This window comes from Triticum aestivum, chromosome 4B (assembly GCF_018294505.1).
Source record: "Triticum aestivum cultivar Chinese Spring chromosome 4B, IWGSC CS RefSeq v2.1, whole genome shotgun sequence".
In the NCBI taxonomy this organism is placed as follows: domain Eukaryota; kingdom Viridiplantae; phylum Streptophyta; class Magnoliopsida; order Poales; family Poaceae; genus Triticum; species Triticum aestivum.
In genome coordinates this window covers 77,332,713-77,344,453 of record NC_057804.1, presented here as the reverse complement: position 1 = coordinate 77,344,453, position 11,741 = coordinate 77,332,713, and the positions used below count along the sequence as shown (strand labels likewise).

Here is an 11,741-nt window from a genome sequence, read left to right as displayed (position 1 = left end):
AACTTTTAAATCAAACTTTACTTCAGTCTTTAATGACACTACGAATTATTTCAGGCTGTTTAAAGAATGTCGAGTTGTCAAGCGAGGAAATGCAGTGGCTGGCGTTGCCGGGCATGGGACGACGTCTCTAGGCTCCTGCCTGAGGCAAGCCTCTCCAGCCTCCTCGGATGCCCTCTAGGAACTGGCACTGCGTATGATGGTCTCCTCACCTAGCACCTAGGTTGACCTAGCCACCACCATCGAAGCGAAGAGTTGACAACATATGTATGATTGTTGGACGTGTCAGTCCTGCCATTGACATGTTCAAAACTATGAATTGAGTGATTACAAATATGCTTTGATCAATGAAATGAAAGGATGTTCTGTTACATCTTGTTGTGCAGATATAGGGCTTGAATTATTTTCGATCGTATCATCTTGGCCCTATAATAAAAAAGCGAGTGTGGGAGTGCGCGACCAGTTGCTACCAGTATCAAGGTGCACTTGATGTGTAGTTATCAGTCAATGAGAACCATAGAAAAATGGAGGCATAGACTCTAGGAGTATATATCCGCTCCCCAAAAAAGGGTGTGCTATATATTGAATGGTTCAATATAGGTCAGTGAGTTTGAGGCAACAAAAAGCTTTAGAGCTAAAATCAATAGGAAAGGGTATTTGTTTCTTAAGATGTTTTTTTTGATAAATGTAAAAAAATTTGAATTAGTTAGTTAGTAATAAGAGAGAAAAGGAGACCATGACTTGATTGTCTATTTATCCTTGCTCCATATTCGAAGTTTCTGCCAGCTGCTGTCGTTAACCTACCCTTGCATGCCATCTACTTCCAATTCACTTTTGCGAGAGGTGCATGCCCGACCGTCGACATTGATGCATCCTCTCACTCAACATCGTGTCTCCGCAGGATGGAGCTTAGATCGGTGAACCGCATAATGGTCAACAAAGAGGCAAAAAGTAGATGATTTTGACGCTTTCGATGGTGCATGCGGAGATATTTTTCACCTTTTGCCTATAGCAACACACGGGTCCTCTGCTAGATGAGACTAGGGCGAAGCCCACCGTCATTATAAATTTTCATAATTACAAGTCGGTGTAGGAAGGGGCTCATGAAAGCCGCGTGCTAGAGTGTGATGACCAATCCCCGGTTCGGCCGTTGGCACCCATCAACAATGCACAACAGATCAGACTTTGAGTGACCCTCCACAACCCAAGTCCTTGATCCCGCTCATGGTAGTGAAGCACTGCGATGGCCGCCAATGACACCCTACTCAGGGTGCTACTTTCCACGACGGCCTCCATGTTGTCACTGTAGCGGGATGCGTGAGACCAAGTGTAGGGAATAGCTTGCGGAGAGCGATCCTCATGTCCAGCTCGACAAGATTAGTTTTTAATGTTTTAAACATTCCATTGTGATTGCACGTTAATGACATGTGTGTCGCAATGGCTGGGATTGACGAAGTCCAGACATGTTGTGATTAGAGGACACTGCGGTAATCGCCGGTGGTGAGGGACTAAGAAAAGTGGTGACACGGTGTCGGTGAGGGACTAAGACAAGTGGTGACACGGGTGGGACACCGTGTTGAAATAGAAGACGTTGAATTGTGGGGGTCTTGAGCCGTATTTATCGGGCCCGTTGCAACGCACGGGCATGTTTACTAGTAAGTATAAAAATGTCAAAAAATGTAGCTCTGGTTTATATGGAATTTCTTCTGGTTTGTTGAAATCTGTTTTGAAATGTATGTGGGCATGGTTGGATGGCCGGCTCTTGTATCAATGTCTGTAGACTGGTCCCCACTGATCAGACAATGACTCCTGTGACGTGGCACCATAAATCGGCCAACTCAGCGCCAATCCTCACGCTCCCTGTCGTAATCCCATCCGCGTTTCAATTTCAACCCGGCCGGGAGCTCGGCATCAACAACGGCTACTTGTCCCCCGATCCCCTCCACCTCTATTTGAATCCCAAATCCGCCTCCCCCTCCGCCGCCACCGCCCCTCATTCTCTAGCATCTTCGACCGCGCGATTAGCCATGTCGACCTCGTCTCCCACCTCCTCGCCGCCTTCCTCCGCCGACGGAGGCGGCGACGGCGGCGGGGCCCGCTGCATCTCGCCGACGTCCTCCCGTCGGAAGGTCTCCCCCGGACGCAGCGGCAGGAGCTCCCGCAAGGTCCGCCCGACACCCCACTCCCCTCCCCCATCAAGCTCTGCTGCGGTCTCGGTCTGTATGCCTCGCGCGGTTCGATTGGGGATTCCGCGGCTCCCCTTGTTGGAACTGTGGGCGGCCGCTCTGGTTTGCTGTGCCGGTTTCGCACGGGAAATTTTTGGGAGCCGTTGGGCGGGCGGTGGTTTGGTGAGATATAGATTATCCTTTGTTCGATTCGGCATATTTTCTCTTCATTTAGGGCTTCGCAGCCTTTCTCCGCCCATAGTGCTTCGCAATCGCCAGGGCTGAATCCCTCACCAAAGTCCTCACCAAAACCCTAGTCCGCGTCGCGCCATCCGCGGCGATTGCATCCAATTACTTGGCATGTCCGATGTATCTGAACTCGGAGGACTGTTATGGATAGCTCCAACTTCGAGTTTGTGGATGTTAATTTCTAGTAGAAAAGTCAGCAGTATGTTTACTTACTGATATCCTGCGAATGTGATTTGGTAATATTTGCGGAATTGCTTGTACTAGTATGTTATGCCATACCGATGTGGTATTTCTTAATGTGTGCTTGTACTGTTATGGATAACTGCAACTTTGAGTCTGTGGTTGTTAACTCGTAGAGTACAAAAGTCTGCAGTATGTTTACTTACCGATATCCTGTGACTGTGATTTGGTATATTTGAGGAATTGCTTGTAGTATGTGATATTTCATAACGTAGTTCTTGGAGACAGTAATTTATGGTTGGTTCCAGGTATGGAGTTAGAGAGCGAATGCATTGCGCATGACTTTTTGTTAATTTCAGTTCAAGTTTATGTCAAACATATGCCGGTATGAGCTCTGTTGGTTATTCCTCACAAATAATGTAGTTACCTGATCACCTTCCATTTCCTAAGTTCCAAAGTGATTAGCTAGTTTGGATATGAAGACTCATGTCGGGGTTGCATTGAGTTGACATTTGAAATGGTAGAGTTGGTACTCTTGTAAGTTTTGTTCATTGCTAGGGTAAGCCAGTAGGCTAGATCCCATCAAATGACGAAAGGTGCCACCAAGAATTATTAAGCTAGCAGCTTAAAAGGTGTAAGTATGTTTCCTGTTGTTTGGTTATTAGTAATAAGGCAACATGTGTTTCATTACTGTTAACTGACCTGATATTCTAACTTATAGTTCAACTTTAAATGAATGGAGACAACTTTGTGAACATTTTTATTTCATTTCTAGGCTATCATAACTAAGAAGTCTAAAATAAAATATTCTTTGGAACTGATTTAACCATCATCGTAGACTCGTGATTAAAAGAAGGAAACAGAAGGTGTGGATAGGCAAGTTGAAAACATGTGTCAACTGAACAATATTCTCATACTGCTTTGGTCCTGACCACTCAAGAATGCTTGTAGTCATTACTTTAATTAAGGAAATCTTCATGCGAGACAAAGCTGACCTGGGCTTAGCTGAGTAGGACTTTAAGGGAACCCGTGAGGATGATTAAGTTCTTAATATCGATAGTCATTAGTATTCTCATAGGACAAATTTACAGGCAACCAACGTTGATGTGTTCCTCCACTTGTGACTGTTAAGAGTATTAGGTTTAGTCCAGTAAAATGAAGAGGTCTGTCTCTATTATGTATTTTAGATAGCTTGCAGGTTCAATTTGCTCAGCTTGAACAAAACCCAACTAGGCTTGTAGTCAACTGAACAATACTCATACTGCTTTGGTCCTGACCACTCAAGAATGCTTGGTAGTCATTACTTTAATTAAGGAAAATCTTCATACGAGACAAAGCTGACCTGGTCTTAACTGGGCTTAACGTGCAAGTTTTTAATATCGATAGTCATTAGTATTCTCATAGGTCAACTTTACAGGCAACCAACATTACATGTGTTCTGCACATGTCACTGTTACGAGTCTTAGGTTTAGTCCAGTAAAATGAAGAAGTCTGTCTCTATTATGTATTTTCAGAGCTTGCACGTTAAATGTGACTGTTATGAGTCTTAGGTTTACTCCAGTAAAATGAGGAAGTCCGTCTCTATTATGTATTTTCAGATAGCTTGCATGTTAAATTTGCTCAGCTTGAACAAAACCCAATAGGCATTTGCAAGCTTTGATTTCTTGTTTAATTTCCCGCTTGTAGGATCTACTTCTATGAAGAATTTAGCTGACAGCACTTTCTGCATTTGTTTTCTGCAGAGTCCAGGTTCAAGAGAATTTGGAAACTCAGTATTGAAATCTGTGAATAAGTCGACATCCCAGTTCAAGAAATCTGTGATTCGTAGAAGTGGTCCTTCGATTGATTGGTTCCCTAGGAAAAAAACTGAATCATACTTGAAAAGAAAGATAAAGCGTCTTCAGGTACTTACTGGATAGTGCAAAATGTTTAGCCACTCTTCGTTCTAGAGTAATGTTGCACATTAGACCAGGTTCGTTTACACTGTTCAGTATACTCCAGATTCCCACCTGCCAGTCAAAGTGCAGTTTACATTTTTATTCTCCTTCATGGACCTTTAAGATCTTGATTGTGCACTTAAATCCATTTCATGACGAGAAACTCGAAATTTGAGGTCATTGCTGTTTCAGTTCTCTCTTCTCTGCCTGAGATAAGCAAAGAGGGAAATTGGATTAAAGAATATTTTTTATGATGTGAATTAAAGTTATGCCTTTTGTCTTCTGCAGGAGACTGATGGTATGACCGCATCCCTTCATGATACTCTGGAAAATTCCAATCTTCATTATACTAGGATGGCAAGGGAGAAAATTGCAGCCAGTGAAGCAGCCAGAAAGGCGATGGAAGCTCGCAAGACTGCTATGGTTGAAGCTTCGTGGTGTAGAATTCTTCAAACAGCCAGGTGAGATTATGTTGTTCTTATTCTATCATGCCTGCTGTTATGCTGACTAGACTTGATTCATTCCTCTGATATTCTGACTGTCCTTGGTATGTATTTTATTTCATTTTTCTAATAGGATCCAAAACAAAGAAGCTGAAGAACTTATGGAAAAGGCCAAGTTGCATGCGACTGAAGCATTTGAATACGCTAGAGTAATAGGTATCATGATGTATGACAAGCCTGACTGTCCCAGTCAGCAGTATGAGGTGGAATCCTCGGCAAAAACTGGAGGAAGACCAACTCACAAGGTTACAGCGTCCTTTCAGACTGCTTTTGAGGTTGATATGGAGGTTGCTGCTGCAGTGAAGAAGGCATTTGTCAAACTTGCAAACTCTCCTGATTTGTCAAACCAAGAAGAGTTTAAGGAGCTATTGCGGAAAATTAGCCAAAATCCAGATGCGACTGATAGTGATGTGAATTCTGAAGTCGAGCAGCAGCTTGGTGACTGTAACAATGAAGAAACAAACAATTTCAAATCCAATAACAATACCTCCAGAAAAAGCATCTTCCCGTCTGATTTCAACACTGCTGATCTAGAACAATCCACTGATCTTGTAAACATTATGCTTGAAAGGATAAAAGCTCTGCATGAAGACGACCTTGCCTCTTTGGCGGTCATTGTTGCCACATCTGGCCTAAATGCAGCACTTCAAAGGGATAAGGGTAAATATCATGAAATGAAACCTGTGAGCTACACTACTGCAGGGTCACACAGACCACAATCAAGAAGATATTCCACTGCAGCCAGCTTTATTGATATACAAGGACCAAAGAAAGAAGTCTTGTCTGAATTACCAAGTCTGGACAAGTTCTTGGTCAAGCATCATTCAAAACTAGAAAGAGAAGTTCAAGAAGCAAAAGAAGCATGCAGAAAAGTCACTCCAGTAAAACCTGTTGTACAAGATGGCCAGGGCCAACTTGCAGGGGGCAACACAACGGCACTAGAATCTGCTTCTGACCTGGGCAGCATTCTTGTGAAGAATATGTCTAGGCTTGAGAAAGAGATTTTGGAAGCCAAGAAGAGCAACCGATGTGCCGATTCTTCTGAAGGGAGCTGTAAGGATGTTACGGACGATGTGCAAGCCAGCACCGAAGAATCTCTCAAGGGTCAGTCAGAAGTCTTGTCTGACAGCAATGCGAAGAGAAACTGTGATATCAGGGGATCGGGTGAAGAAAGCAATTGCGTTCAAGCCTGCACCGATTCATCACAAGATAAAGAAAACAGAATTTTAGGTTCACATAAGCTGCCACCCTTGGGTGCAAAGGGTAACCATGGTGGTAAAAGATTGACTCGAATTGAAGCTGCAAAGCTTGAAGCACTTAGAAGTTTCTGCACTAAGGATGGCAGTGAAGTAGATGTTGGCCTCGATAAGGTCTTTGTTAAGCCAACCAATAGACTGGAGATGGAAAAGAGAAAAGCAGTGGAGCAAGGACAAACCGACGTGCAGAAGCAGAAAGATCCACAGAAGGTTTGTGATAACACAGCAGCGAGTTTAGATGAGATACTAGTGAAGCGTGTATCAAGATTGGAAAAGGAGAAAATGGAGTATGAGAAGAGGAATGCCTCGGGACAAGGACAGACCATTGTGTCGCGTGATCAGCGGAAGTATGGCAACATTGCCACAGCATCCGAGAGCTTGGATCAAGTCCTAGTAAAACGTGTCAGTCGACTAGAAAGAGAGAAGATGGAATTTGAGAAGAGGAATGCAATGGGAGGAGCAAGGACTGGTGTGCAGACTGATGAGGAAAAGCATGGTAACAACAATGACAAAGCATCTGATAGTTTAGATCAGATCTTGGTGAAACATGTCTCCAGGCCTGAAAAGGAGAAGATGGAGCAAGAAAAGAAGGGTGATAGTGACACACTATTGCTAGAGAAGAGTGATACACAATGTGCAGATGGAGCAGCCGGAGGCCTCGCCGACATCTTTGTCAAGCGTCCAACGAAGCTTGAGCAAGCCAAGCAGGCTGCTGCTGCATCTGCTGAAGGAAATTCGACAAGAGTCTTGAACCCTGCCGAAGCGCGCAGGAGAGCAAGAGAGAAAGAGCTTCTGGATGCATGGGGAGGAGAGGGGCTTGGGAGCTCGGTGAAGCCCCATCTGTCCAAGATTGGGAGTGACAAGGTAATTAATTGGTTCTATCACACTAACCTATCATCTGAGGATATGAAATGTACCATCACTTACAATGTTTCGACTACTTGCCAGGCTGCGTGTAGGAAATCAGAGGGAGAACTGAAGCAGGAGCGCAGAAGAGCGAGGGAGAAGGAGCTTCTGGATGCATGGGGAGGAGTGGGGCTCGGCAACTCGATGAAGCCACATCTCTCCAAGATCGAGAAAGACAAGGTAAGTGATTCTATTACACTAATCCATCATCCCCCCCAGAAAAGGGAAGTATATCAACTCTTACACTTCTTGGACTGCTTGTCAGGCTGCATGGAGAAAACTAGAGGAACAGAATCAGACATGTGCTGGTACAACGGAGCTGTGACTTTGCTGGGTCGGCACAGCAAGTATATTTTACTCGCTTCCGGTTCTGTTCGCGTTTCATATAGAAACTTCCTGCAGAGCATGGATGTCATCAGAATCTCTCCTCCTGTATGTATATCGTGGTCACAGACCAAACATTGGAAACTTCCATTCCGTAGGAAAGTCAAGACAAGCCAAGTGATGTGCTCTTCTTAGCTTCTCTCTCTCTTTCTTATCTCGTTGCGTGCTAGCTTGGTATGTCTTGAACGGAACTCACATGCTTATCCTTGGAAGCATATGCGAGGATGAGAACACCCCAGTGCTTCTTTTGACTTTGCCCAATGCCGCAAAGTTGGAAATTTTATCATCAGCACATCAACAAGTTAAATATAGATTGTAGCCCGGGCATATATGCTGGGTGCTGCTATTTTAATTCTTTATTGTCTTGATTGATGCAAACCAAGGGGTAAAAAGTATAAGTGAAACTGACTGTTTTTTTTGGAGATAAGATGCTGGGGTCTTACGGAAATTGGAAAAGCTACATGTGACAAGTCTGGGAGATGTGGATGGAATGTTGATTCTTTTGTAAACAAATGAGGGACGTAGATTCTGCTTATTATTGAATTTCTTCCATTCACCAGCATAACACATTATTGAAGTGTTTTATCTGCGCTACCATGGTGCGCCCTTTTACCATTTCGTTGTGTCTAGTTGCCTTACTATTTTCACCCTCATTGAACCGCTGATTATTTCACACTTTTTCAGAAGTTACTTTGCACGCATTGCTTTATTTCTGCTGAATGAATCATGAGCGTGAAAAGGGGAGAGCGACAATAGCACCAGAACCTGAGGGGGTTCACTTCTTCTAGCCGACAGATATTTATGGCCTTGCTTGTTGCTAGTAGTATCACTTTGGCCTACCAACCCCCATTATCCCTGGTCGGTTTTCCGTTGACGCATATCATATGCAACAAATGATGAACATGCCAGATTCAGATTCAAGCTAGTAAAAAACACTTGTGATCGATCTAATTTACCAGCAACCACCCGGGGAAACCAGTATAGCAACTTAGCAAAAGCCTACAGTAGCGAGGTCTCGTCGTGAAATCGATCAAGCCATCCTAAGGCTGAGACAGCGCACCAGCCATTGCGGCTGCTTCGACACCATCACCCCTCCCCGGAGATCACACGCCGTCGCCCTCCGGTGGTGGTCCAGCACCGGGCGGAGCGCCTCGTCGGAGTCCGTCGACGAAGACGGCGTCTGTGGGCTTCTGCCGGAGCAGTCCGTCGCGCTCTCCCGCCTCCTCCTCTGGCTCCGGCTGCTGCCGCCGTTCCCGCCGCCGCCGCCGACGGCCAGCGTCAGCTCTAGCCCGTCCTCGCTTTCCCTGGACGGTGGCGTCGTTAGGCGGCCTGTGCCGGCGCTGAATACGGTGTACACATCGTCGTCGACAGGAAGCTGCAGGCTCAGCTCCGGCCGACGGGGGTGCTGCCTGCGCCGCTGCGCCTGACGGCAGGGTGGCACCGACAGGCGCCCGCTCTGGTCGCCCATGAGCTGCTTCTGGACTCGGTACAGCCGGTGCAGATCATGCACCTTTGGAGTCGATCATGGCAGGGTTTTTTTTGTCAGCTCAGGAACAAATCCAAGAATACGCAATTGAAATAGAGACGGATGTGTTTGGTCTAGCTGCGTACCTGCTGCCTGAAGGTCTGCTCGTGCTTGAGCATGGCCATCTTCATCACCTCCATGTCGCACTCCTGCACGAGCTCCTCCATCTGCGTCATATGCTTCTCTTCTTGGTTTGGTCTTCTCGTTTTGTCTTTGAGGGATCAAGCTTGCATGAGACAAATGAAAGGAGAGGAGAGACGGCAAAGGTGTGTTGTGGACTTCTGGTAGGCACCACTGGAGGAACTTGGTAGGGGGGTTTATAAGCGAAACATTGGCACGAGAGAGTGCAAAGCACCGGCATGGATTGGAACGGAAACGCTGGCCGCAATGATGCCACAAAAGACTATTGGCCGTTTTCGCATGGCATGCCAAACAAACTAGGCAGCGGCGATGGTACATGCTCTGCACGAGATGCCCCTCCCGCAGCAGACAGCTTTGGCAGGAGCCTACCTAGTTTTAGTCTTTTAAACCCGTGTCCACAGGCTTTTGAGCATTTCTCTGCGTGGGCAATGCGTGCGACTGACAGTACTGTCAAATTGGTCAATTAAAACTACTATCAGGACACGCAAGCGGTTGTAATCCCTCCATTCCAGAATACACTAGTATCAAAAATCAAAAATCGTCTTACATTTCCGGACGGAGGGAGTATAATGCTTTCTCTATTTCCGTGCTTTAACTTTGACCATAATTTTAAAATAAATATGCCCTAAAGGCAATAATAAAATTGTTGTTTTATATTTCCTTATTTATGATAAATGTTTATTATTCATGCTAGAATTATATTAACTGGAAACTTAATACATGTGTGAATACATCAACAAAACTACATGTCCCTAGTACGCATCTACTAGACTAGCTTGTTGATCAACGATGATTAAGTTTTCTAGTCATGGACATGAGTTGTCATTTGATAACGGGATCATATCATTAGTGGAATGGTATGATGGACAAGACCCATCCGTTAGCTTAGCATAATGATCGTTCAGTTTTATTGCTACTGCTTTCTTCGTGTCAAATATATATTCCTCCGACTATGAGATTATGCAACTCCCGGACACTGGAGGAATGCCTTGTGTGCTATCAAACGTCACAACGTAACTGGGTGATTATAAAGATGCTCTACAGATATCTCTGAAGATGTTTATTGGGTTGGCATAGATCGAGATTAGGATTTGTCACTCCGAGTGTTGGACAGGTATCTCTGGGCCTCTCGGTAATGCACATCATATGAAGCCTTGCAAGCAATGTGACTAATGAGTTAGTTACGGGATGATGCACTACAGAATGAGTAAAGAGACTTCCCGGTAACGAGATTGAACTAGGTATAGAGATACCGATGATTGAATCTCAGGCAAGCAACATACCGATGACAAAGGGAATAGCTATGTTGACATTGCGGTTTGACCGATAAAGATCTTCGTAGAATATGTGGGAACCAATATGAGCATCCAGGTTCCGCTATTGGTTATTGACCGGAGAGGTGTCTCGGTCATGTCTACATAGTTCTCGAATCCAAAGGGTCCGCACGCTTAACGTTCGATGACGATTGGTATTATATGAGTTATGTGTTTTTGTGACTGAATGTTGTTCAGAGTCCCGGATGAGATCACGGACATGACGAGGAGTCTCGAAATGGTCGAGCGGTGAAGATTGATATATTGGAAGGTTACATTCGGACATCGGAATGGTTTCGGGAAGTTTCGGAGTACCGGGAGGTTACCGGACCCCCCCCCCCCGGAAGTAGTGGGCCAACATGGGCCACAGGAGAGAGAGATGGGACAACCCACAAGGGGTGGCCGCGCGCCCCCCTCATGGGAGTCCGAATTGGACTAGGGGAGGGGGCGACGCCCCCCTTTCCCTCTCCTACTCCCTCTCCCTTTCCCCCTTTGCTACTCCGGAAAAGGAAAGGGGAATCCTACTAGGACTGGGAGTCCTAGTAGGACTCCCCCATGGCGCACCCCTCTAGGCCGGCCGCCTCCTCCCCTCCTCCTTTATATATGGGGATAGGGGGCACCCCAAAGGAAGAACAGTGTCTTAGTCATGTGCGGTGCCCCCCTCCACCGTTTACTCCTCCGATAGTATCATCATAGTTCTTAGGCGAAGCCCTGCGTGGATCACATCACCATCACCATCATCATGTCGTCGTGCTGACGGAACTCATCAACTCCATCGACACTCTGCCGGATCAAGAGATCGAGGGACATCATCGAGCTGAACGTGTGCAGAACTCGGAGGTGCCGTACGTTCGGTACTTGATCAGTTGATTTGAGAAGACGTTCGACTACATCGACCACGTTAAGTTAACGCTTCCGCTTTCGGTCTACGAGGGTACGTGGACACACTCTCCCTTCTCGTTGCTATGCATCTCCCAAATAGATCTTGTGTGAGCGTAGGAATTTTTTTGAAATTGCATGCTACGTTACCCAATAGTAGCATCCGAGCCAGGTCTATGTGTAGATGATATGCATGAGTAGAACACAAAGAGTTGTGGGTGGTGATCGTCATACTGCTTACCACCAATGTCTTATTTTGATTCGGCGGTATTGTTGGATGAAGCGGTCCGGACCAACCTTACATGA

At 45.7% G+C, this 11,741-nt stretch overlaps 2 protein-coding genes across 3 annotated transcripts; one reads left to right on the top strand and one right to left on the bottom strand.

Moving 5' to 3' along the window:
• Positions 1–1,886: 1,886 nt before the first annotated feature.
• LOC123091119 (uncharacterized) lies at positions 1,887–7,932 on the top strand. 2 transcript variants are annotated; one of them, XM_044512523.1, is made up of 6 exons: positions 1,887–2,162; positions 4,334–4,495; positions 4,817–4,989; positions 5,105–7,151; positions 7,236–7,373; positions 7,459–7,932. In XM_044512523.1, exons 1-6 carry the CDS (start codon positions 2,025–2,027, stop codon positions 7,516–7,518), a joined length of 2,718 nt encoding a protein of 905 aa, XP_044368458.1. In that variant the 5' UTR covers positions 1,887–2,024; the 3' UTR covers positions 7,519–7,932. The 2 variants fall into 2 exon arrangements, with proteins under 2 accessions (XP_044368458.1, XP_044368459.1); XM_044512524.1 differs by lacking the exon at positions 1,887–2,162 and adding an exon at positions 2,196–2,345.
• Positions 7,933–8,471: 539 nt separating this feature from the next.
• On the bottom strand, positions 8,472–9,578 carry LOC123091120 (uncharacterized). The gene is made up of 2 exons (XM_044512525.1): positions 9,189–9,578; positions 8,472–9,087 (listed from the first exon to the last, which is right to left on the bottom strand). The coding sequence occupies exons 1-2, from the start codon at positions 9,276–9,278 to the stop codon at positions 8,608–8,610; spliced, it is 570 nt and encodes a 189-aa protein (XP_044368460.1). The 5' UTR covers positions 9,279–9,578; the 3' UTR covers positions 8,472–8,607.
• Positions 9,579–11,741: the final 2,163 nt, after the last annotated feature.

Excerpts from the sequence above, each read along its gene's own strand:
- LOC123091119 (XM_044512523.1), top strand. The coding sequence starts at position 2,025 with ATGTCGACCTCGTCTCCCACCTCCTCGCCGCCTTCCTCCGCCGACGGA. Across the intron at positions 2,163-4,333 it reads GCGGCAGGAGCTCCCGCAAG|AGTCCAGGTTCAAGAGAATT; the intron begins GTCCGCCCGACA and ends TGTTTTCTGCAG. Across the intron at positions 4,990-5,104 it reads AGAATTCTTCAAACAGCCAG|GATCCAAAACAAAGAAGCTG; the intron begins GTGAGATTATGT and ends TTTTTCTAATAG.
- LOC123091120 (XM_044512525.1), bottom strand. The coding sequence starts at position 9,278 with ATGACGCAGATGGAGGAGCTCGTGCAGGAGTGCGACATGGAGGTGATG. Across the intron at positions 9,088-9,188 it reads AGCAGACCTTCAGGCAGCAG|GTGCATGATCTGCACCGGCT; the intron begins GTACGCAGCTAG and ends TCGACTCCAAAG.